The sequence below is a fragment of the Erinaceus europaeus genome, chromosome 3 (genome assembly GCF_950295315.1).
Source record: "Erinaceus europaeus chromosome 3, mEriEur2.1, whole genome shotgun sequence".
Lineage (NCBI taxonomy): Eukaryota > Metazoa > Chordata > Mammalia > Eulipotyphla > Erinaceidae > Erinaceus > Erinaceus europaeus.
Window position 1 is genome coordinate 142,749,695 of NC_080164.1, and position 27,383 is coordinate 142,777,077.

General features: G+C 34.7%; 1 protein-coding gene across 7 annotated transcripts in view; it reads right to left on the bottom strand.

Moving 5' to 3' along the window:
- EXOC1 (exocyst complex component 1) overlaps nt 1–27,383 on the bottom strand; it is a 68,568-nt gene that overhangs the window by 23,868 nt on the left and 17,317 nt on the right. For 2 of the 7 annotated variants that reach the window (XM_060188040.1, XM_060188038.1), the window contains exons 5-12: nt 26,299–26,319; nt 24,513–24,700; nt 20,164–20,391; nt 19,616–19,748; nt 18,597–18,706; nt 17,662–17,715; nt 10,111–10,260; nt 2,718–2,823 (exon numbers count right to left, since the gene is read on the bottom strand). In XM_060188040.1, coding sequence (XP_060044023.1) covers nt 2,718–2,823; nt 10,111–10,260; nt 17,662–17,715; nt 18,597–18,706; nt 19,616–19,748; nt 20,164–20,391; nt 24,513–24,700; nt 26,299–26,319 — 990 coding nt within the window. The remainder of the gene's footprint in view (nt 1–2,717; nt 2,824–10,110; nt 10,261–17,661; nt 17,716–18,596; nt 18,707–19,615; nt 19,749–20,163; nt 20,392–24,512; nt 24,701–26,298; nt 26,320–27,383) is intronic. The other 5 variants (XM_016188486.2, XM_016188485.2, XM_007523850.3 and 2 more) reach the window with 3 other exon arrangements.

Sequence of the window (27,383 nt, forward strand, 5' to 3'; positions counted from 1 at the left end):
TGCCGACTAGACTTCCCTGAACAGACAATCCCACCAATGTGTCCTGGACCTACTTCCCCAGGGTGCTTCCCCACTAGGGAAAGAGAGAGGCAGGATGGGAGTATGGATCGACCTGTCAACGCCCATGTTCAGCAGGGAAGCAATTACAGAAACCAGACCTTCAACCTTCTGCATCCCACAATGACCTTGGGTCCATACTCCCAGAGGATTAAAGAATAGGAAAGCTATCAAGGGAGGGGATGGGATGCAGAGTTCTGGTGGTGGGAACTGTGTGGAGTTGTACCCCTCTTATCCTATGGTTTAGTCAATGTTTCCTTTTTATAAATAAAAAATTTTTTAAAAAGTGTTCCTCTGAATCTCTTTGGCTTTAATGGCTACATTCTTAAAAGCTACTTTCAATCTGAGTTTCTATTTTTACTAACATATGACCCAGAACTTTCAGAGCAAGTAAGAAACTATTTTATGTAAAATATATTTATAATTACTTAGCGTTGATTCACTAAAAAGTTAGCTTTCCATAATTTCAGGTTTCAATTTTAATTAGTTACTATAAAAATTAGCTTACAGGGCCAATAGATAGTTCACTTAATAGAATAAATGCTTTCCATGTGTGTTTCCTGAGTTTGAGTTCCCAAATCACACAGAAGCACCATGGATGACACCCAGCGGGTGTACAGGGGATGGTAAAACCAGGATGTGATGTTGCTTCTCTCAGTCCACCTCATCGAAAAATTAATGAATGAAAAAGCTGTGCCAGGAAGGTTGCTTGGTGGTGTTATCATACATATGCAAGGTTCTGGGTTAATTCCCTGGTGCTACATAAAAAAAAATTAATTTGAATTTAATTTACATCATTGAAAATGTATCTCCTTCCACCATCCCATCTGTTAGTGATAGGGCCTTGCATCTACACAGTTCCACTGCTAACTTAAAATTTTTAATGTGGCATAGGGGAATGAATGCAGTACCTTGCATATGCATGATACTATCCAACAGCCTCCTGAGTCCATTTTTATCCACTTTTTATTTAGAAAGAGAAAAACAAAGGAGAAATACTACAGCACCACTTTACCCTCCATAGAGGCCCTCTGGTGCTGTCCATGGTACTCCCTTGTGGTGGTGGGAGTCATATACAAACCCAGGGTCTTGTACATGGCAGAATGCATCTACTGGGTGAGCTATCTTCCAGCCCTAAAAATATTTCTAACATGATAATTTAAGAACTTTAATTTAAAAACTTCTCAAGGTGAAAAGAAAGGTAAAACTTATGCTTTAGGTTAATAGGTGATGATATCATTAAGATCCTACTACACTTGATTTATGTTATTTATTTCAATGTGAATTAAATTTTTGGCCTAATAAACTATTCCAATATTGGGATTAATGACTGTCTATTAAGATAATTAAAAACTATTTCATATTACCTGCAGTCTTTATAAGCTGGAGAAGAGTTATTTCAAAATAAAACAATTCACTAACAAGTGGTGACAAATACTTAATGAAAACATTAAACATGTAACTGCCTTAATAGTATACGTTTACTGGGGGGAAAAAAGCATAACATATCCACACTGAAACATTAACAAGGATTTAAACACACTGCTGCTTATTAACAATTAACCTTTAGGATGAGTTAGCATCTCTGTTTCCAAAAGCCTATTGTCCCAAGATTCTTATCAGTATCTTCAACTAAGTATAACAAATTTGTACACAAATTCAAATCTTTTCAAAAATCTGCACTAGTATAATCAAAATTAGTGTTTATTTAAAAAGTAAATATTAAACTATAAAATAATTACTCACTAATTATAGTTTTCTCTGTCCTAAGGTAAAGAATGTAAAAAGGTGCTGTCAATTTTCAATCTTTCTTCTTGGTTACTGAAATGACTTGGGCATAGGCTCCTTTCAACAAATAAATGCTAAACTCATTGTTCTAAAGGGGCATTATACAGACACACTGAATACACGTTGTGGCCACTTAAGGCCAGGCTTTGACCTCAATGGCCACAGAACTCCATCCGAAAGTAACTCCAGAGATGGATACATGCAAGAGCAGAATGTAGCCTCAGCAAATCACCTTCCTCTCAACTTGATACTTTCACTGGCTATTCTTTCAAATCACCCCTTTATCCACATAATAAATTTAGAAGCAACTACAACAAAAATATCTTTATGGAAAAAAATAAATAGGAGAAAAACTGGTGATGCTTTTTAAGCTTCTTAGCAAGAAAGAATATTTATCAACTTTTTTTTTGAATGAAAATAGCCAGTGAGAAGTAAGAAGCCAGGAATCATTTTCATTTCCCTGTATGGAACAGCAACTTAAGAGACCAGTGACTTACTTCCCAATAGAGATAAAAGGTCTTTCAGGAAGTAAGAAGCTGAGCTCCTAACATATTATCTCTTAATACTTTCTCTTGCAGACTGCACTTCATTTTCTGGCCAACTGCTTTTCCTATAAATATGTATATTAAATCACAACATGAATATACTATTGCTGTCATATTCACATGATGGAACTTTTAATTAGTTAAAAACATATACAAATATAAGTAATACTTGTTCTATGAAATACCTTTGAATCTAACCAACCCATTAGACTTACTCTTTCATTAGTCCATTTGTATCTTCTCCCGCCTTGCTTGAAGAGTCTTAGAATTATTTGTTATAAATAAAATCATTTTAGAAGACAATGAAACTTAGATGTGCAAGCTTACCAAACTTCTTGCTTTCTTTAGTAGTGCCAGTCATCTTAATTTTCGCAACTTCAAAGAAGTCTTTAATTTCTCTCTCATACAGTCGTGATAAGTAATCCATGTAATTCTTAAAATAAAACCAACATGTTAACATTTTATAATAACAAATATTTTAAATATAAATGTATATACCCAACATGTATGTATTAGTAAAACAAACATGAAAAATTCTATGATTCAGTACCCCAAACCCTTTATGTTTGCTTTAAATTTGAAGTCTAAAACATGGATGCATTTTATTGAATATACAAATTGAAACTTTTGCTTAAAATACTGAAAAATCATAACTTTAACAATTAAAAAACCTATGAAGTAGAACATAACTACACTTGAATTTTTTACACAAAACCTTTCAAACATTTTAAGTATAGTTGCAATTAAACTGTGAAGGATCTCTGATTCAGAACAATCTCTAATCTCATTAAAGACTAAAGTGTTAAATTTTGCTGATGTGCCATAATTTAGTCAACTAATTTTCTAATGTGGATTATTTGTATGATGCTTCACTATAACATGCAATGTTACAGTAAGGTTATATATATATATATATTTTTTTTTTTTCCCTTTTGTTGCCCTTGTTGTTTTTCATTGCTGTTGTAGTTACTATTGTTGTTGCTACTGATGTTGTTGTTGTTAGATAGGACAGAGAGAAATGTTGAGAGGAGGGGAAGACAGACAGGGGGAGAAAGACACCTGCAGACCTGCTTCACCGCTTGGGAAGGGACTCCCCTGCAGATGGGGAGCCGGGGGCTCGAACTGGGATCCTTATGCCCATCCTTGCACTGTGTGCCACATGGGCTTAACCCATTGTGCTACTGCCCAACTCCCAGGTTTGTTTGTTTTTTAATCTCTAATGAATTGTTCCCCTGAATTAGCTTCCTAAGGATGGGAACCACAAGGCTACGTAGAATAAAAAACTTGACTTAAAGTCATTCTGCTTTATAAACAATTATACCAGTTATTTTTAAACAGGTATAATTTAAATTGTTAACAGGTAACTGCATTTAATTTCATATACTCTTATATGACTGGAGTATTTTCCCTAATATATTTTTCTTTCTTTTTTCAAGCATTTCATTTTTTTAATTAATTGTATAAAGACAGAGAGAAAGGGGAGACAGGAAGGGAGAGAGAGGGGCCCAGGAGGTAGCATAGTGTGTTAAGTGTACATGAAGCAAAATGAAAGGACCAGCGTAAGGATCTCGGTTCGAGCTCCCCGCTCCCCACCTGCAAGGGGCTCACCTCAGAAGTAATGAAGCAGGTCTGCAGGTGTCTGTCTTTCTCTGCCCCCTCTCTGTCTTCCCCTCCTCTTTTGATTACTTTCTGTCCTGTCTGGCAACAACAGCAATAACAATAACAACAAGGGCAACAAAAATGGGAAAAATAAGCCTCCAGGAGCAGTGGATTCGTAGTGCAGGCATAACCCAGTGATAAACTTGGAGGAAAAATGAAGGAGGGGGGAAGAGAAAGACACTTGCAGCACTACTCCAGTACTTGTGAAGCTTCCCTCTGGCAGGTGGGGACCAGGAGCTTGAAGTGGGTCCTCAGGCATTGTAACATATGTGTTCTACCCTGTGTGTTACCGTCTGGCCCTAGTAGTTTTCAGTAAGGATTTAACTAGCACATCTTATATTTCTTATAATTATTTTTTAAAGAAAACTTGGGTCATGATTTCTTAAATGAAACAATTATTATTTAGCATATAAACTAATTTCTTCATTATATATGCTTATCATCACATATAAGTATTACATATCCTTTACCAGGCAAGATTTTTTTTTTTTTTTTTTGCCTCTAGGGTTACTGCTGGGGCTCAGTGCCAGCAGTGGGCAAACGCTAGAAGAAGTGCCAGCAGTACAAATCCACTGCTCCTAGTAGCCATTTTTTCCATTTAATTGACTGGGACAGAGAAAAATTGAGAAGGAGGTCGAGACAGAGAGCAAGAAAGGTACACATCTGCAGACCTGCGTCACCACTCGTGAAGTGTCCTCCCTGCAGATGGGGAACCAGAGGCTCAAACCTGGATCCTTGCAGTACTATCTGCACTTAACCAGGTGCATCACAGCCTGGCCACCAAGATTTTTATTTTTTCTTTTTCTCAATTGCTTTGGCAATCCTAGGTATTTTCTAGTTTCAGATAAACGTTTGTAACTTTTGTCCTATTTCTTTAAAGAAATTTGGTGGTGCTTTGGTGTAGTTGGCATTAAGTCTGTATGTAAATGGTTCTGAGTAGGATGTTAATTCTTTCAATCCATGAACACTGGATATGCTTCCATTTCTTTGTACCTTTATTTCCTTGAAGAGTGACTCATATTTTTCAATGTATAAGTCTCCCACTTCCTTTGTTAATTTCATTCCCAAATATTTTATTGTTTTTGCTATTATAGTAAAGGGTATTGATTTCTGGATATCTTTTCTTAAATTAAAAAAAATATTTATTATTGGATAGTGACAGAGAGAAATTGAGAGGAGTGGGGGAGATAGATATGGAGAGAGAGAGAGAGAGAAAGACACCTGCAGCCCTGCTCCACCACTTGTGAAACTGCCCCCCCCCCCCCCCTGCAGGTGGGGACCGGAGACTTGAGCCTAGGTCCTTTGCACTGTAATGTGTGAGCTTCACCAGATGCATGTCACCACGTGGCCCTGGATATCTTCTTCAAATTTAGTGTTCCAGGCAAAATTTTTTTTTTTATCAATATGAGGCTGCAAGTATTTCCAAGTCCCAAATTAAATGCTATACAGAGTTTGACTAGACATATAATAAATCCATAGCAGAAAACTGTACTGAGCTAGCTTTTTGGGTTTATCAAGTAATCTAAACTTCAACTAAATTATGTATCAGTATTTCCAGTTTTAGAATAGGTTCACCTTGCTGAAATCAGGAGGTCTATATTATATAAATATTTGTATAGTGACACACATTTCACAACTGACTTTTGTAGATATTTTACAGCTATATTGTTCTAAAATAGTATTTACAATAAACAGTATAGATTCTACTGGTTTTTTTTGCTTGTAGATCATAAGTATTTCCCACATAGTCTCTGTAAGAGAAGTTAAATAGACAATTCAATCCTGTGATCATTTTTTTACTTTAAAAGCAAATGTAAATGAAAATATAGCCTAAAATTAATTCATATTTCATTGAGCTGTCTCATTTTCTTATTTGAAAAAAATGTGGCACCAGTTAAATAAGCCTAGGGTCTCAAGCATTCACGATCATGGGGTGGCACTCCCAAGGCTCAATGTTTTCATTCTTTCTTTCTTAGTAGTGGGAAGAGTAACACAGGAGAGATAAGAAAGAGGAAAGACACCACAGTACTTCTCCACCATTCATGTACAGCACCAGTTCCTCCTGGTGCTATACATGGTGTTCCCATGTGGTGCACAGGCTTGAATCCAGGGCGTCAGGCACGGAAGACATGAATTACTTTCTTGGTTTCTCATTTTTCTACTGTTTCTTCTTCAAGTTTAAATTCTCATAAAAGTAATGATTACTGCAAATCAGTACATGATTGACAAGTGGGAAATTATCTTTTCATAATATGTAAAATCTTCAGCACTGGTCTCTACTCAAATCACTTATTGTAACAGCATGCACTCTGATGCCTAAATTACTTCAAGTAAACAGTACTAAGCAATTTTGAAACAACTATTTTAGTATCCAGAAAACAGTGGCTTGAGTAGACTATTAAAATCACCTTTTTTTTTTTCCAATGGGACTCAAATGATAGGCCAGCCATTTAAATGTGATTAATAGTACATTAATTCACCAAATGCTGAAAACATCTCTCATTGAATGTTATTCCTCTTAGAGACTTCTATATATCACCTAACATTAAAACTTAACTATTGGGTGGGGTAGATAGCATAATGGTTATGCAAAGACATTCTCATGCCTGAGGCTCAAAGTCCCAGGTTAAATCCTCTGCACCACAATCAACGATCACTAAGATAAATTACATAGATGTAGAATTGAAAGTGAAAGGAGACATGTGAGAAATCTTTAAGACAAGAGAACATGATGAGAAGAAAGTTCAATTCCTATCCAAGCCTGGACAGACCATCTCTATTAGTTTCTCTACATGTGTAAACCAGAACTACAGGTGAAGGTTACAGTATTGGGGAGAAGGGAATCGAGACAACTGAGCTCACTGCAAGACAAAACCAGTTCTATTTTCCACAGGTTCTGTAGAGGTGTAAGAAAAAGGTGGTCTTTGTTAGGATTCAGCCACAAGCAGAGTTAGGGCAGTAGCTATTAATATTTACTCTTAAATAATTTGGAACAGGGTATTTATTTGTCATTTCCAGGGCCTCACTGATCCAAGGTGGCTTATCCAGTTACAGAGAAAGACAGACAGACAGACAGACCACAGCACCAAAGCTTCCCTCATTGCTACAGTATTCCAATGTGGTTTACAAGGGACTGAAACTGTGTAATTACAAGGCATAGAGAAGTAGGTATCCCTCTCAGGTGTGCTATCTCACCTTGGGAGAGACTCTTTTCCTGCCAGAAAGTGTGATCTGTGTATGCACAATCAAGGAGAAATAGTTATCTGGATTTTATTTATTATTTCTTAGCATAGAAACATTCCTGCCTGTCTTCCTCTCTCATTTATTTCTTCTGAAAAAAATGTATTTGATAATACTTCTGCAACTAAATTAGACTACTATGCAGTATAACACAGCCTGCCAAAAGTTCAACCATAAGATCAAGTAAAATTCCTGGGAAACGTGTCGATTTCATTTTTTTTTTTCAGCACACGATTTCATTTTTTAAAAAAGCTCATTTAAAAGAAAAAAATGTTGTCAATTAAAAGTAAACAGTAAACACAGAGCGATACCAAAAGTTATTAGTAAATTGGCTATCTAGTTTTGCTTCTTTACATTACATTCATATATAGATAGGGCAATAATACTCACTGAAAACACAATTAGGCAAAAAGGTTGATTTCTTATTTGAATATTCACTAGAGGACAAAGCACATACTGGCCCATATCTCTTAAGGAGATATAACAACCATGTTTAATTATTCAAAATATTAATCCTTCAGGGCTGGGTTTGGCACACCTGGTTAAGTAACCATGTTACAATGCACAAAGAACCTGAGCTCAAGCTCCGGTACCCACCAGCAGGGGGAAAGCTTTGTGAGTGCTGAAGCAGTTTTGTAGGTGTCTCTCCGTCTCTCTCCCTCTCTACCTCCCCCTTCCCTCTCGATTTCTACATATATATTTCATACATATAATAAAGATAATTTTAAAAAAACCTTCTAAAACTTCAAAAGGCAAAAAAAAAAAGTAATGTAAATACTTTTTCCTATCTCCAGACAAGAATAGTGTTGAGTGAAAACCAAACAAATTAAATATAATACAACTGTAGAGTTGCATAACACCTAATAGATTAAACACAAGGAACAAAAATATTCTTATCAAAAATAGCCAAATAAGATATACATAACACACATATGTATGTGTGTATATATATATGGAGAGAGAGATAAAGAGATATCTTAGAGCATTTATTTTTTAAAAAATTTTTAATATTTATTTTATTTTCCCTTTTGTTGCCCTTGTTTTTTATTGTTGTTGTAGTTGTTGTTATTGATGTCGTCTTTGTTAGACAGGACTGAGAGAAATGGAGAGAGGAGGGGAAGACAAAAGGAGAGAGAAAGACACCTGCAGACTTGCCTCACCGCCTGTGAAGCGACTCCCCTGCAGGTGGGGAGCCGTGGGCTTGAACCGGGATCCTTAACACTGGTCCTTGCACTTTGCGTCACGTGTGCGAAACGGCTGCGCTACTGCCTGACTCCCTAAATTTTTTTTTTTTTTTTTTTTTTTTACCAGAGTAGCTCTGGCTTATGGTAGATAGGGAATTGAACCTGGGATTTGGAGTCTCAGACATGAAAGTCTCTTTGCATAACTATTACGCTATCATCCCCCACCCAGAGCATTTAATTTTTTAAAAACATTTTCTTTTTTATTTTGCAGAAAGTGGAGTCTTTATTTATTTTTCCTGTATTAGAGAAATAGTGATTCACAAAACAGTTGTTATATTGATTCAGTTTCTATCTTTTCATGATAAGTATCTACATCAATCCTACCAGCAGCTTGGGGTCCTCCATCACTAATGCTTACTCATTCCCCTCCTCCCGCCATTTCTAGCCCCCATACCTTGCTCCTCGCTGCAACAGATCACAGGTAGTCTTTTTCTATTCCTGCTACTATTTTCCTGGTTTATGATTTCATTTCATTTGAATTATCACACTGGGTTCTCAATTTTTGCTATTTTTCTCCTTGAATGAGAATACTGTTAGGTTGGTTTCATGACTCATGTCTTTCAGCAATTTTTCACTGATTCAGAATGTGAAAATTTCTGCTTTGATGTAACCTGCTTATTGTCCTGGAAAAATGGTGCATTTTTCCACCTTTGCACATTCTGCTCTTCAATATGGGATTGCTCTCCTCTTATTTGGGGTTTACCCTATTCACCTAATCATTTAATAACCATTTAAGTCTTACATATCCCACAGTTTTTCCCCGATGGCTTCAGATCAGGAGGATCTCTCTTCTCTGAACTGCATATACTTAAATTTATGTCCAGGTTAGCACTTTATTTTTCACTGACTATATCATGTCTAATTGTTCTTCTCAGTTACTCTTTAGAAATGAATACATTACATGTGTAGTAGAGTGAGTTTTTGTTTCTACATAATAAAAACCAAGCTCTCATTCAGTTAGAGGCATACAGACCACACTAGTTAGAATCAGTTCTTCTTTCTGTTCTAGACTTTACAGTTCCTTAAAGAGATTACAAATTCCTAAAGGATAAATGCTGTACATACCTTCATAATATTTAGATTTTACACTTTAAATACAAATTTATATTATAATTACCTTATATTTATATTAGATTTTATGTTATAAACTCATAAAATAATCATAGCATTAACTAAACTGAATGATGTAGCCTGATACCAGACTAAACTGAAGCTCAAAAACTAAGTCCTTTATTATCCAAGTAAATAAATGTTCTACTAGCTAATGAGTACTAGAATTTCCATAACTTTCTATCTTGCTAAGAACATTACTAGGCATTTGGGAGTTGGGTGGTGGCTCACCCAGTTGAGCAACGTGTTATTAATGAACAAGGACCTGCCTTCAAGTCCCATCTCTACCAGCAGGGGGGAAGCTTCTCAGGTAGTGAAGCAGTGTCTCTCCTGTATCTCCCCCTTCCCTCTCAATTTTTCTCTGTCTCTAACCAATACATTTTTTTAAAAAGTTACTTTCTGAACTCAATACATAACTTTTTGATTCTCAATACAATATATGCGAGTAGTTGATGTCAAATTCATACCTTTGTTAGTCCTTCATATTTTCCATAATCAGTACTCTTAAGCCACTCCATCAACTTAGCATATCGAAGCAAGTCTCTATGAAATGGATGATGATTGGGTAAAGTCAGTTCAATTGAGTGTTGAGCAAGAGTTGAACTCTGATCATGACCCTAGAGTAAGGAAATAAATACATATCACCAACAATACAAAGAAACGTTGTTATAATTAGTAATTCTAAACAGCAATCAAATGTGGCCAAGAAAAAACAAAAGATCGTAGATCGTAGAAAAATAAAACCACATTGGTGGTGGTGTCTTCAATCCAGGGAAGTCTGGCTGGCATCCTGATGAAGACACCACCAATGTGTCCTGGAGCTCAGCTTCCCCAGAGACCCATCCTACTAGGGAAAGAGAGAGGCAGACTGGGAGTGTGGACTGACCAGTCAACGCCCATGTTCAGCGAGGAAGCAATTACAGAAGCCAGACCTTCTACCTTCTGCAACCCTCAATGACCCTGGGTCCATGCTCCCAGAGGGATAGAGAATGGGAAAGCTATCGGGGGAGGGGGTGGGATATGGAGATTGGGCGGTGGGAATTGTGTGGAGTTGTACCCCTCCTACCCTATGGTTTTGTTAATTAATCCTTTCTTAAATAAAAAAAAATAAAAAAATATAAAAAATAAAAAAAATAATAAAACCAAGTACTTACTTATCTTCTTTTATCAACTGAATAACACCACCATAAAATAATAATAAACACCAAAGAATGGCACTCTGAAAAATCAACTAATTCATCTAATGTAGCTGAGAATGAATGTTTTAGGCAAGTTTGTCTCTCCCTTACCATATCATTTTACAATTAACCAAACAAATGAATTTAAACTGTACTTAAAAACCTTTAAAATAAACCCTTCAAAACAAATTGTCTACATCTATTATTTCTCAGTGTCTTTAGTACTAAAACAATTGGTAAATATATATATATATGTATATATGATATAGAATTTTAGAAGTAGGACTATACATAACCTAGATTTCCCAGAATAATAATTTTAATTTCTTATTTAAAACAATTTGTTAAATAGCCATACAGGATTTTATCATTATACCTTCAAAAGTCCTAAAAAGAAAATAAATTTATTAAACAGTTTTACATGACGCATTCTGTTTTTGGCTTTGGAAAACATAATCTGATTCAATAACTTTATTTTCTAGAAAAGAATGAAGACTAAAGGAATTTGCTCAGACCAAATCAGAGCAAAGCTATAATTTGAACCTTATCTCTCAGTTTGCTATTTAAAAAAATATTTAAAAATAATTTTAACGATATTCAATAATTGCAAATACCCTTCAAAAAATAAAATAATATAATTCTTTGCAGCCTACCTTTAAATTAACCTAGGCCTCTTTCTCTACTACTTGATAAGCCTCTGTCATAGAACTCAAGAGCCAGTCTAAGAGGGCATTGAAAGATTAAAGGAGTAGGTCTCCTTTGAAGTCTTAAGTTCCTAAGAATAATGAATGCACACAGCCAATCCACCACTCCCAAAAGAAAACCCAGATTTATTTCTAAAATTATGCTTACTCAATCTGACTTGCCTAGCAACTCTGCAGTTAATTTTTAGCAATTATGTGAAAACTGTATTAAAGTGGCACTAATTGGTAGGGAGGGCTGTGGCTCAGTGGCTAAAACATGTACCTTGAATACCCTGACCTTGGTCCTTGGCACTGTATTATTTAAAAAATAATATATTATCATTTGGGATCTGGTTATCTAATTACTTGTAGAGCTACCTATAGTGAATTAAATGTATATTAGTTGATATATATTAGCTTATAATATCCTGAATTTGAAGTTAAAATTCTCTTAATGTAAGATATTTACTTCTTCTAACTTGTGTATTTTACTCTATATACAAAATAAGAACTTAAGTGATTATCTACTTTTATTTATTTTTATTCCCTTTTGTTACCCTTGTTTTTAGTTGTAGTTATTGATGTCATTGTTGGATAGGACAGAGAGAAATGGAGAGAGGACAGGAAGACAGAGAGGGGGAGAGAAGATAGATACCTACAGACCTGCTTCACCGCTTGTGAAGTAATTCCCCTGCAGATGGGAAGCTGGGGGCTCAAACCAGGATCCTTATGCCGGTCTTTGCGCTTTGCACCACATGCACTTAGCCTGGTGCGCTACCACCCAACTCCTGATTATGTACTTTTAAATATGAGTACTTAGAAAAATGTTTTGTCTAGAGAAGTGAAGTCCTCTCACAAAAGTCTTTAAATATATTTTCTGGAGAACTTTATTCACATAATTTCCAATTTTCCTAATTAAAATGGAGATGAAAAATATGAATACTTATTAAACTGTGTAAAAAAAGTCAATATATATCTCCATGAACCACAATGATATATACTTAGTTTGACTTTGGAAACTGGAAGAGAGATAGAAGAGACCTATTAGAAAACTAGATGAAAAAAAAAAAAAGCTAGACTGATTTAAATAAGAAAAATCATAAAATGGAGACAGTAGAAGTTCACAGAAATCACAGATGTTTTATATATATATATATATATATATATATGTAATCTTTTTCTATAATTCTAAAACACAAAAAGCTCTGAAAGTTGTTAAATTTAACTTTGATGCCAAAACACATTTTGTAGGCAGCACTTGACCTGAAGTGGCATGAGTATATTTACAGTGCTTAGTGAGACTATTCATATTTTTGTTGTAGAAACATTATTAAGCCTGATTACAAGGCAACGTTCCAGATCCTCTTAGAGTGGTTATTTAATATACAATATACACACTGCATTATTTTCCCAAAATCTGAAAACAAATTAGCTGAGTCCAAGGGATTTAGACAAGTGAGCATACATAAGTATAAGCATACTTTTCTGGATGGCTGATTGAGTATAAAACTTTCATATCTTCCAACAGTCATGAATGGTTAATAGCTACATGGAAGGAACTATTCTGTGTATTTGGAATGCCTGGGCACCTACAGCTTTATATGAAAGCAAAGATTAAACATAAATATGAACAAAATAAATTGTATCAAGTAAGACACACAGATATTACTACTAAACTATACCCTATGTCCTCTACCTCTAGTTACCCAAGGTCAATAAAAACATTACAATAAAAAAAAGTGTGACTTTGTATACATATATAGTCTTGTGGAATGAATGATGGGCCCCAGCTTTTATTTTTATATTTCTGAGAAGAAATATAAATATAAAGAGAGAAGAAAGGAGAGAAATAGAGAAGCACCAAAGCACTGCTTCAACAGTTTCCTTGGTCTTCTCATGATACCCACATGAGGTTAGGAATGAAACCCTGATTTTTTTTTTTTTTTTTTTTTTTTTTTTTTGGTAATGGGTATGGGTGATGGCTTTTTATTTTTCTACAGAGAAAAACAGGAGAGAAAAGGGGGAAGAGGGAGGAATAGAGAGAGTGGGAGAGAGAAATATGAAGAAAGTATATCTGGAGACCTGTAATACTGCTCCACTGCTTATGAAGTTTCCCCCCTGCAGGTGGGGGAACTGGGACTTAAACCCAGGTCCTTCTGCATAGTAAAATGTGCACTCAACTGGGTTCACCAGTAGAGCTGAGCCCAGAATCTTGTACGTGGTGAAGCATGTTTTACACTTGGTCCCAGAAATTTTTCTTCCAGAAATGTCTTTTTTTTTTTTTTAATGCCACCAGGGTTATCACTGGGACTTGGTGCCAGTACTATGAATCCACTGTTCCCAGAAGCCATTTTTCCGCCCTCTCCTTTCTATTATACTTGACAGAACAGGGAGAAATTGAAGGGGGGAAGAAATAGAGAGGGAGAGAGAGACACCTGCAAACCTGCTTCACGACTTGTGAAGCTTACCTCTGAAGGTGGGGAGCAGGCCTTGGACCCTGGTTCTTGTAAAAGGTGACATGTGTGCTTAACTGGGCGCATCACCACCTGGACTCCCAGAAATGATTTTTTAATTGTCACATCAGAAGATGTGCTTATAAAACTATAATAGAGATAACCTGGTTTACATTCAATCACAGGCATAAAAGATATTATAGTTTTCACATCCACTAGTATCTCTAAATTGTGTATCTTGGTTATATGAATTAAAAGGGAAGAATATTTGACAAACTTGTTACAGCTGACAATTTTTTTTTTCAAATGTTATTTTACTAGATCTCTTTTCTCTACCTAGAACATTCTTCTTCAGTAATTTTTCTCAGTGATTCAAGATTTGAGATTATAGTTTATGTCCTTATACAACTTAGAACATTACATGCTAAGTTGTTTAATTTAGGGTCAGGAAAGATCTTCAGTGAAAAAAACCTCCTCTCCTGAAAATGGAAGAATTAATTATGATTTTTAGAAGATTTCATAGTTTCCAAAGACCTTCCATAAACTTTACTATTCAAAGCTTTCGTTTGCAATCAGCATTTTAAGATCACATCACTTAAAAGAATCCCTTCTAGTATGAAGATCATTACCTTCAAATTCCTATGCTAAAATAAAGCTATCAGTGTTAAAAGACTTAATTTTAGAAAAAAAATCATAAAAAATAACTACACAAAATAGAAAAATCAAATACTTTCAGTTAATCCAAGCCAACAGCATAACTACCATATCAAGAACTTTGATGTGCAAAAAACTTATTTTTGATATATTTTCAAAAGGATAAAGTTAACTAAAGTTTCTCATAAATGAAAAATTAGTAACAATAACAATACTGAATGCCTACTACTTTGCTAATTACTTTATTCACACACATTCTTTTTTAAAGATAGATTTCTTTTTTTTCTTATTTATTTATTTATTTATTTATTTATTTAATTTAAGAAAGGATAAATTAACAAATCCATAGGGTAGGAGGGTACAACTCCACACAATTCCCACCACCCAATCTCCATATCCCACCCCCTCCCCTGATAGCTTTCCCATTCTCTATCCCTCTGGGAGCATGGACCCAGGGTCGTTGTGGGTTGCAGAAGGTGGAAGGTCTGGCTTCTGTGATAGATTTATTTTTATGAGAGAAAGACATATACTAGAGCACTGCTCAGCTCTAGCTTATGGTAGTGAAAGAGGCAGAACCTGAGGTCTCGGGGATCTCTGGCATACTAACACTGTGTCCTACAAGTTATTCTCCTTGGCTCTTTTTACATATAAATTTAATCTTCATAATATCCTTGCAAACTACCTTTCTCATTTGAAAAGTAGCAAAAATATATTATTTACATAATTTAAATACTAGTTTTTCAAAAATTAAATTTTGTTCTTTTATTTTTCGGATAGAGACAGAGACAGGAACAGAGAAAAGGAGTGAAAAAGACCCATCACAGCACCAAAATTTCCTTCAAGATTGTGGGGGCTGGGCTTGAACTTGGGTTGCACACATGACAAAGCAGTGTACTATCGAAGTGAGCTATTTCAATAGACCCTGTCTTAAAATTTAAGTATATTTATTAAATTTTATTAGCTATAAATTTTCATTAGTGCATACATCACTAGAATTTGTAATAAGATCAGCCAATTTTGAATAATTTAACCATATATAGTTCTAAGTGTTAAATGCATAAAAACACAAATCCTGTTAACAATCCCATGGAGCAGGAATTTTTTATTACCACCTTTATTTAGATAAGGCAACTAAAGAGGCAAAAAGAGGTTATTTATTCATCCAAGGTCAAACAGCTAGGAGGTAGAAGGGCCAGGATTTTTAATCCAGGAAATTTATTTCCAGTTTCTGTACTCTTAATCAAAACTATATAATTTAGCAAAAGAAAGGACACATTTCCACCAAATGCTGAAACAGTTTCTAAGATAAGAAAATTCTTTCAATACTATGGCATATTTTTCTCAAGAAAAGAAAATCTGAACAAAATCTAACAAACATCATAAAAACTGATCCTAAAGAGTCAGAATTATTTCTAAGCTTTTTGAAAATTCACCTTGTTGGGAGAATTAGCTACCTGTGGACAGTAATCATCTCTGTACACTTTCTCATCTCCCCATGATAGGTATCTGCACGCCACACCCACCATTCAATGGGCAGCTTCCTTAACAGCAATGTCCTGGGTCTCCAGCCCCCTTTCAGTACACTCCCACCTCCTCCCTTTATTGAGTTTTTGGATCTGCTGCAAAAGATCTAGTGTAGGTTTCACTATGCATTTCTTAAGTTCCTCATATGGGTGAGGTCATCCAGTATTTGTCCTTCAACTTCTGGCTTATCTCAGCCTGATTCCTTTAGAAAATTCGGCTAGTTTCTCCTACAATCAGGAATAGAAATACTCATGAAACCCAACTATAGATTCCCAAATAGATGATACACGGGACTGAATTTAACACAAAGAAAAATCTCTCTTCTGTATCTGGGACATCCTCTTCCCACTTTCTTCAGAATATCCTAGGTTGTTGCAACAGTTGTCGTTAACATGCATCACTCACATGTAAGAATACATATTAGATTTTTAGAGCTGGGAAGCATTCACTTTAAACAAAGCCATTAGTTTAAAAGACAAAGAAGCAAAATCATAAATAAATAAATGCAAGTTATCATAAACAATTAAGGGTGCAGAAAGGACCATGGTTTATTCTCTCTCTCTTTTCCCTCCAGGGTTATCACTAGGACTCAGTGCTGGCACTACAAATCCATTGCTCCTGAAGCCTATCTATCTATATCTATCTATCTATATATATCTTCCCCCTGTTTTACTGGATAGGAAGGACAGAGAGAAATTGTGAGAGGAGGGGAAGGTAGAGAGGGAAGAGAAAGACATCTGCAGAGCTGATTCACCACTTGTGAAGTGAGCCCCTGCAGGTGGGAAGTCAGGGGCTCTAACCAGGATCTTTCAACCAGTCTTTGCACTTTGTATTATGTGTGCTTAACCCAGTGTGCCACTGCCCAGCCTCCTGGTATTTTCAATATTATCTACAAATGTGTATAACATTACCACTGATATTAGAGACCTCATCAATGTCAAATGACATCAATGTCACTTTTAAGTCTAAGGAATTGTACAGAAATAGAGACTATTAAAATAGTAATATAAGAAAATGTGAATATTTTCCATGAGACTTTTGGGGTTTCCTTGATATCTTGCAGGTCATGTGAAATGTTGAGTGTGCTACTTGATTCTCCACATAGGGTTAGTTAAGTGGTCAGTCTTCCTTTATGTTCCTGTAGCACTATTATCATAACATTTATCTTTGCTGAGTATATTTCTGTTTCTCTTCCTAAATCGAAACAACTCAACAACAGGACCAGTATTTAGCTACTCCAAGTACATCTCTTCTGGTAGGCTTCTAAATTACCTGGCAAACGATTTCTAGATAAATAAAAACTGAGTGACAGAATGACAGGCAAAAAAAGTAAGCAGAATGAGATTAAGTACCTTTTTTGGCCCAAAATAAACTTTATGCCATGGGATATTAAAAACCTGCTGTAAATATGGTTTAACAGGTAGCTCATATCAGTAAGTTATAGTCTACAAAGATTGCTGCTGTTAAGTTTAGCAAATTTTATTGAAAAGAATCAGAGAAGCTTTAGCCAAACTTGATGTACTCACAGGCACCGAAAGAAAGTAGGACCTGTTATAGAGCTGAAGGAGCGCCTGAGTAAACTAATTGAAAATAAAATACAGTAAATACATTATTTTAGAATATTGCAAAGTACAAACAAAGAATCCAAAGTTTCAGATAGCATTTCTTGATGAACAGGATTTCCTTCATTTTTTTCACCTAAATTCAAAAATACTAAGATAAAAAAACTAGACTTGATTAACTAATCAGATAATAAAATGCTTCTCATTAAAATTCCTAGAATACATTCTTTATTCTCCAGATAAACGCCTTTATTACAAGCCTCCCCCCCTTTATTTTTTACAACATATTTACTTATTTTATCAGAGCATTGCTAGCTAGGATTGAACCCGGGACCTTTGGCACCTCAGGAATTACAGTTTTTCTACATAACTATTTTGCTATCTTCTCAGTCCTTACACCGTATTTAAAATATGGACAGAGGGATTATATAATAGTAAATCAAGTGGAATTTAAAATTGAGTTATAGTCATTTCTCTCATGTAATTAAGTTCACAGAGTAAATGAAACATTCAAAACACTGAGTCATGTGCTAGCTCTCACCTCAAATTATTGAAAAATAAAACAAGACAAATAGTAAACACTAATAAGTTTGAATTGTTTTTTGTAAATAAGGTCTAAATGATATATAAATTAAGTGAGCACAGTTATATAACTGATTCCTAGAATCAGTGTTTAGCTGAAAGGAACTGGACTGTATGCCCTGAAGAGGTAGCTAAGGCCCAAGCTACTCCAAGTAAAATTTTTTATGTACATATTTAAAAATTTTAAGATAAAAAAATTGTGAAAGAAAATACTTGTGATCCCAATTAAACATAGGCTTTTTGTGGGAATTTACATTTAGGGTAATAGATTAAAAGGCTATAGGAATATGCAGATTTTAATAGTAAAGTAAAATTACCTGTTGAACAAAAACATTGTTGAGGTGACTGGCCAGTCTCCGGGCAAATTGCTCTCGCAACTCACTGAAGAGCTGCTGTTGCTTTTTGACTGCCATAAGCATGTCATGACCTGAAATGAGAACATTTCACTGACTCAGTGGGTAAAAGATTTTCCTGATGACTAATGAAGATAGTTACAGTGCTAATATGCATATTTACAACATGGAACAATCTAACTAGTTTATTCACTTGCTTGATTTAAAAAAAAAGTGGTTTACAATGGTTTTCAAAGTGTAATCCTACCTCAGCATCATCTAGAAACTGTAGAAATGTAGATTTTAGCACCTTACCCAGACCTACTAAGTCTGGGGGTTGTACCTGGGATTCCTTATTTTAACAAGTCATATAGGTGATTTTTATACAAACTCCACTTTGGAAAAAACTGGTCCATCAAATCCTTATGCTCTCTAGTCTAACCAAACTGTTTACTTTGTATTAAGCTTTTTAGATAGTACAAATAAAAATTACAGTGTTGAGCCAGGGAACATGACTTGCCATACATTTAGCCCAGGTTCAAGGTCTGGCTCAACATGGAAGGTTTTATGGCTGCGGTATCTCAAATCCCCAGCTCTGCCAAAAAAGAAGGAAGGAAGGGAGGGAGGGAAAGAGTAAAGAAACACTGCAGTGTTAATAAGTCATGATGGTTAATCAAAAGTAACTGAAATGAAAAAATTCTTGGTGCCAATAGAAATACATTTAGAAAGAAGTGAAACTCATTTGAGCAACTAATAATATAGCTTTAAATTACTCACACCATGTATATTTTCTTCTTTTAAAAAAAGGCTTATTTATTTTACTTCTATGAGATCACTATACAGCTCTGATGTATGTGGTATCTAGGATCTTAATGCTTGCAAATCCTATGCTCTATTGCTGAGCTATTTCCTATCCCCTAAAGCATTTCATTGAAAGCATTATGCCAAGTTACAGGCTTCATGTCATATCCCTGGTTAGACCTGATTGTTTCCAGTGAATATACCTGGCCGAAGAGCTACATTCATGCATTGTAGAAGGGCATCAGCAGCATTGGTGCAGGCCTCAATGCCTCTGGAAGAAGCAAGATCTCCTTCTTGAAGGGCCTTTATGTGACCTTTAGCCAAGTCCATGTGGTTCTGAAACAATATAAGTATACCATCTGCACATGCAATTTTGGGATATTTACAGGTAAGATATTACTCAATTTTATCAGTAGGTTTTCAGAATTATTTTTAATCTCTCATCAGAAAATTAAAAAATATTCACAAATGGGTTTTCTTTCTTTCTTTTTCTTTTTCTGGATAGGACAGAGAGAAATCAAGAGAGGAAGGGAAGACAGGCAGATACCTGCAGATCTGCTTCACCACCCGGGAAGTGACCCCCCTATAGGTAGGGACCCAGGGGCTTGAACCGGGATACTTGTGCCAGTCCTTGCACTTAGTGTCATGTGTGCTTAGCCCGCTGAACTACTGCCCGACTCCTGTCACAAGTGGGTTTTATGTATTATCATTAGCGATTTTGTTTGCTTAGGTAATTTATAATCATACTTACTACAAGGAACTCTATCTCAGACAGAAGCTTTACATTATTGGTATTACTGAGATGAATTAGGTGGTTGCTTTCAGAGATCTGGTCCATTTGTTCTTTTACACTTTGAAGCATTTCTTCATAACTGCTCAGTTTCAATTCAATCTGATCTACTTCCTTTAGAGCCTCATCCAGTAACTTCATCAGGATGTTCACCTGCTTTTCAGAGGCCATGATTGACTGTATGTTAGCCTACAAAGATTTCAAAATGCAATTCATATTGATTAAATGCTTAATGGAAGCAAAAAATAATTTTTTTTTGCTAAATTTCTGAGAAAAGAAATAAAGAAAAAACTCAACACACCAATTTTAGCTTAGCACTTTATATTTATGTCCACTATTCACACATTATTTCTAGAAGGTGCATTTACCTCTATATCAAAGTTAGAGATCATGCCATACTATTTTATGTTTCCACAGACCCCACAGGAAAGTCCTGCCTTACAATGTATCATTGGTAATGGTATATTCCAATTTCTATAAATCAAGGAGCATTAAATAATGTAGTCTCTAATATTTTTTCCAATTCAATTAACTATAGGGTTCTTCTATACATCTTAACATTTAGGTAAAATCTAAAAAAGTAAGTAAGGGGGTAGCAGTGCTCTACTAATTTTTGAAAGATACAGGGAGCCAAATCATAATGGTAGTATAATTCCTAATAATAAAGATGTGGAAAAGCATAAGGCCATAAGATAGGACATACTATCACCTACTTTCTTTTCTCTTTCCTTTTCAACTACATTTCTTCCAGGCAAAGCAGTAACAAATAACCATCCTATTATTACTGCACAAGATTCTGTCTCATTGATTATTAATTCTCTGAAATATGGAAGCTTCCAAATCCAAAGTTAAACTGCAAAGTAGGAGAATGACTTGGAACATATATGCAATATTAATTAAGAAAGAATACATAAATGACTAAGTCATTTTAAGAAGACAGATAAGGCTACTTCTGCCAAGACACACCAGTAGGAGATATCTTTGTTTACCTCCTCCAGTGAACAGAGCCAAACTGAACCAAAGCAGAAAACTGTTCACATTGAAACCTATGTAAGCAGATTCCACAGTAAAGAATAAAGAGATAACATCTAAGCAGAAAGTAGAAATAGAGAAAAGATACACACCAGAAAAGATAACTTATTAGTTTCCAGTCACCAATTACAGTTAGGAAGAGATTTCTAAAGTCCTCATGCTGCATGCCACCCCAGTAGATCAAGACAATAGCCTAGGAAATATCCCAAATATAATAGAGTTATGTAAACTAACTGAGGGAAACTTCAAAGTAACAATTCTACTATTGTTTATTGGAATGAGGAGATCAGTAGAAGGGAAAAAAAATTCAGTAAAGTCAGAGAAAATGTGAGAAATGTCCAAGCAGGTATCATACAACCAAAGAATAGTGGCCAAACTGAAAATACAACAGAGGGGCGCAATAACAAAACAATAATAGTTGAAAGTAAAATCAGGATACAGTAGAGATGTTACAGGGTAAAGGACAGGTTATCAACACCAATCATAAAAAAAGTTCAAAGAACTGAAACAAATAAAAACAACACAGGAGTTTAATGAGTATATCAAAAGGAACAACACTCTCATTATAGGAATTCCAGGAGAAATGAGAGAAAAGAGCAGAATGGTTATTTAAAGAAATTAGCTGAGAACGTCCTCCCAAATAAGGAGACAGACCCAGATTCAGACAGCTCAATGAATTTAGAACAATCTAAACAGATGCTCACTTAAACAAATTACCACTAAAATGTCAAAGATAAAGAGAGAATTATGAAAACAACAAGAGAAAAATGTCACATACACAGAGATAAAGGACCATCATCAGACTTCTGAAGAGATTGGTAGGATTCAAAGTATTGAATGGGAGGGAGTCGGGTGGTAGTGCAGTGGGTTAAACACACGTAGCCCAAAGCACAAGGACTGGCATAAGGATCCCAGTTTGAGCCTCCAGCTCGCCACCTGCAGGGGAGTCGTTTCACAAGTGGTGAAGCAGGTCTGCAAGTGTCTATCTTTCTCTCCCCCTCTCTGTCTTCCCCTCCTCTCCCCATTTCTCTCAGTCCTATCTAACAACAACAACAACATCAATAACAACAATAATAACTACAGCAACAATAAAAAAACAAGGGCAACAAAAGGGAAAATAAATAAAATACATTTTTAAAAAATTTAAAAAAAAATCAAAGTGTTGAATGGGAAAGATATCTAACAATACTCTACCCGGGTAGGAAATCATTCAGACTTGAAGGGGAGAATTATTTCTCAGATAAATAACAGTTTAAGGAATTTATCACCACCAAAGCAACCCTGCAAGAAGCACTAGAGAAGCACTCACTCTATAAATGAGATCCCACTCAGTAGTGTCAAACTATCTGACATTTCCTAAGATGACAATAAACTATTTAACATCAATAATTTTATTTAGAAACAGAGTGTTTATCTTTCTGTAGAAATGAATAGACACCTACAATTCATTTTCACAGACCAATTAGCAATAATTTGTGGCTATTAAAATTATTAGCCATTTTTATGTTTTTCTTGTATTTTTTTTCTCTACTTTTCTTTAAATTTTCTCCCTTATTGATACAAGACTACTGAATGTACTAAGGACAGCAACATTTTAAAGTCATAAACACTGCACCCATTATCTCAGTTGATTTTCCTATATCAATTCACAGAAAGGACTGTAATTTTCCATGTTACCATTAAAATGCACTCCCTTTCCTTAGATGGTATACAATTCCTTTATGTTTTATCTTATCTTATTTATTTATTTATTTATTAAAGAGAAACATAGGAGGAGAGAGAAAGAGCCAGACATCACTCTGGTACATGTGTGGCTGGGGATTGAACTCAAGACCTCATGCTTGAGAGTCCACTGCTTTATCCACTGTGCCACCTCCCGGACCACAATTTCTTTATGTTTTTACCTGTTGTGTAATTCAGTGCTTTCACTTATTTGCTTTGGTTCAACTCCTACTCAGCCATTTGCTAGGTGTTACTTTGGGCAATTAAATTTTGTTTTACTTAATCCAGAAAAGTTTATTAGAACACCTAGTACTTAACTATTCTTTTGGTACTTTTACTACATATCTCATAAATTAAGTTTCAACTAATTTGGATTTAGCTGGTATACAGCACAACTTAGAATTAACTTTTTTATTTTTAAACTGCTAGTTAGTTGTCTCGGAACCATTTAAATCAAATGATTATTTTTCTGTTGATTCAAATGTGATTTTTATCGTATCTACATTCTTTATCTGATGTATCCATTGTGGTCTCCTATTTTATTACACATTCCTGTGTTTTCTTTTCTACTAAGACTATGGTTCTCCACACAAATAAAAGTAACAAAAAGAAAAAAGAAAGGTGATAACATAGTATGAGGGGAAAAAATTGGGACAACTCACAAAACATTGAATGTAAAAATGGTATTATAAATCCAAACATTTCATTTTCTTTTCTATTCTATTCTGTTCTGTTCATAATAACTCAACTGTAAGTGTAGATCAACATTAAGATGAATAGTAGTACTCCAATCCACTAATTATATCTCTTAAGTAGCAGAGTTGGGACTTGAATTGTTCTTAACCAATGTCTACTTTAACATCTTCAAGTATCTTCTTCTTTTTTTAAGTTTATTTATTTATAAAATGGAAACACTGACAAGGCCATAAGATAAGAGGGGTACAATTGCTACCACCAGAGCTCTGTATCCCATCCCCTCCCCTGATAGCTAAGCTTTGCTTCTATAGTTTGTAAGTTTGTAAACTTGACTATACATGTATTCTGTGGGCCTAAATTCAACCTCATAATTTCTGTACCTTTCATGTATAGAATGCCAAAATTCTTTCCTTTTTCTAAAGGATTAATTTTCACAAAACAGAGATCAGAACACTGCTCAGTTATGGTATATGGTATCTCTCCTTGCTGTCTATCTAGTGGGTGGGGTGGAGGTGGGGGGTGGAGGAAGAGTTGGCCAGAAGTGGTGGAATAGCATAGGTAAATGTCCATTGATAATACTAGTATCAAAAAACCCAAAACCAAAACAAATAAATAAATAAATAATAGACAAACAAATACCCAAATTCAGAACTTCAGCTATTGTTACAAGCTAAACTACTGGGATGATTCTGTGGTCTGAACAGAACAGTGGAAGACAGACAACAGCTAGCAATCTCATTACAAAGAAAGGTAAAAATAATCTAACTATAGGCTCAGATACTAAATCAATAAAACAGGAATATTACCATCTTCTCTTCTCACTACATATTATTCATTTATACATTAGAAGAAAGCCTTACCCCATCTAACACCTGCAGTTCTCTGGATAATCTTTCTGCAAAGGCCTCAGCATTAGAGATTGCACATTCACAGCCTTCCATCATTATTTCAATATCCTGCTCTTCTCTTGCATTTAACTCTTGGTATTCATCTACAGATTCTTCATCACCTCCTGTCACACTCTGATTTTCTCCACTTGGTACAGATTCTTAAAGAGGGTAAAAATTAGAAATATAGTAGTAAAAAAGTAGAAAGGACTATAAAATTGTACTTAAAGGTAAGATCAGTTATAAGCACAGGTCACATTTAGTGGCTGAAAAACAGAAAAGAATAATTAAAAATATATAAACAATTTTATAAAGAATTGTAATATATTATAGTAATTTCTATTTTAGCAAATAAAAAGCATGCAATCTAATTCACTGACTTCTAAATGTTAAGACAGGTTTTTAGTCACATCTCCCAAGACACAAACTAAAAAACATAAACAAGATACATGAAAACAAATACAACTTCTCCTACCTGAGATGGTTGCTATTCTAATAAAACATAACTTATGAATTCAAGACACATGAAAAGAATTTTCTCTTTTTTTCCCCCTAGGTATTATCTTTATTTTTTGTTCTTTACAACTTAATTGTTTTTAATAATAATTTTAATTAAAATTAATTTTTTTTCTTATAATAATATATTTTTTGTTTGCTCTAACCAGAGCACTGCTCAGCTCTGACTTACAGTAGTGACAGGGATTGAAACTAGGACCTCTGGTGCATCAGGTATGAAACTGTTACACAAATCACTATGCTATTGACATTTCCCTGGTCCCACAATAGTAAAAAATATTTACAATGCACTATTTTGAGCACTGAAAATTGATGGCAACTTTGTCTAGAAAATTTTGCATGCAATGTTAAAATTTCTAAAGATAAAAAACAAATTCTAAAGGCCAGCAATGGCACTTTTTCAATAGCTCTATAGTAAGAAAAGAATAGCAACACAGTTATTTGAAATAACAAAAATGTGAATGGTCTTCATGCTTCATAACAAATAACCAAGAGGAGTTTCCTCCCAGATATTTAAGATTAATGTTTTCATAAAACACAACATGTGAGCATTTTATATAAAATTTGAGACTGAGGGACAAAAAAAATAATTTTTAACCCCTAAGTAAACCACTCTATAAAGTTACTGACTTTCATGTAATGAAATTGGACACAATCTAAATGAGAAATCCTGGGTATTTGAAATGCTCATTATCTTGCATGAAATAAACATGGTATAGCTTACTTTTTTTTTTTTTTTTTAGAAAGAAACCCAGCTAATTCAAAATAGCAAAGGATTTACTTTAAGAATTACATTTCGATAGTATCTCAAGGACAAAAATAAAAGGCAACTAAAACTCTGGTAAGAGCAATCACAGATTACAAAAATCAGTCAGTTCTTTAGAGAGGCATCGTCTAGCTCCTTTGAATGAGCACTTTGTGGAAATTCCAAATGGCCATATGTGACAGCTTATTAGCCACTATGGAATAAGGATTGCCCATATCTTCTGTACAGTTTCACATACAAGTAAATATTTAAAATAAGCAAAATGTGAAATGATCATAACTGCTTGAGAAGTATTTTCCCCATAAAATAGTCATTTAGAAGTCAATGAATATTACCATTAATTTTACTATTATATGGATTTTGTAGCAATAGGCATGTCTCTATACACAACTTTGTAAAGTTTGCAACTAACAGTACAAAACAATGGCAAGTCATAAAAATATATGGAATAGAATAAGAAGAAAAGGTGTTACGCACCTTCTGTAACTTTAGGCAGTTCTGGAGAGTAAAAAGGTATGAAAAAAGCAGAGGAAAGTAAGCAAAGAATATTAGCTGGGTAGAAAAGTATACAGGTTTAAAATAGTTAAATACTACCCATATTTCATTTGAACTTATGCTGTACTAAGGCTTAAAAGACAATTTGAAAATCAGCTTCAAAGTGAAAAGGCAAATTTTCAGAATCATCCTTCTTATTCATTTTTCTGATTATGACTAAAACCACATTAATCTTTCTGTTTCCTCTTAGTCTTTTAACAAACAGTACTGACTATTCCCTGTAGGGGAAAACTGGAAAACAAATCACTTCCTGGGGACTTTTAAGTAGTTATATTTCACTCAAGATCCAAACCATTATCCAGACATTCCCTCACAATGAATTAGTCCATGAAACACTGTTAGAAAGGACATGCGTCAGGCAACTACAATACAAACTACAAATAAGTAAATTTTCCCAAGATAGACTTCAAAGATTTGATTAAGTTTTTCCTTATCTGGTCAGAAAGGCTAAAATAAGTCTTCTTTTAAAAAGCCTTACTCTGCCGAGAAGCCCCAATTATTAATATCAACATTCAGTCACAATGAACAGTCTTACTTTCCTTAGGAAAGTAGATGGTGATTGTTTCTCATTTGTTTTCTAACATTATCCAAAGCTTAGGATATTTTTTAAAATAGGAAAATTAACCTGATTTCAGAGGTGACTTGCTTTAAGTTAGTTCCAAGCATCATGCCTGAAGCCAATAATAATATTTACTGAATAATACATGTTAAGAAAGCATACAAGGGAAGGAAGATTGAGGTGCAAGAAGAAAAGAAACAAGTAGGACAAAATGGAAAAAGGACAGCAGTAAGTGACTAAATGAACAGTTTATTGTATCTAAAATTGTTCTTTTTCAAGTCAATATATTTGAATAAGGGTACTTTCAGATGTTTCAGCCTGACATAATACTTTTAAATGTTAATATACTACAATATAAACCTAAAGTTTCTACTATATAATTTAGGACAAATCTAAGTTTTTTTCCTCAGTAACAAGGAACAACAACTCTGCTCTCCTGCACACTCGC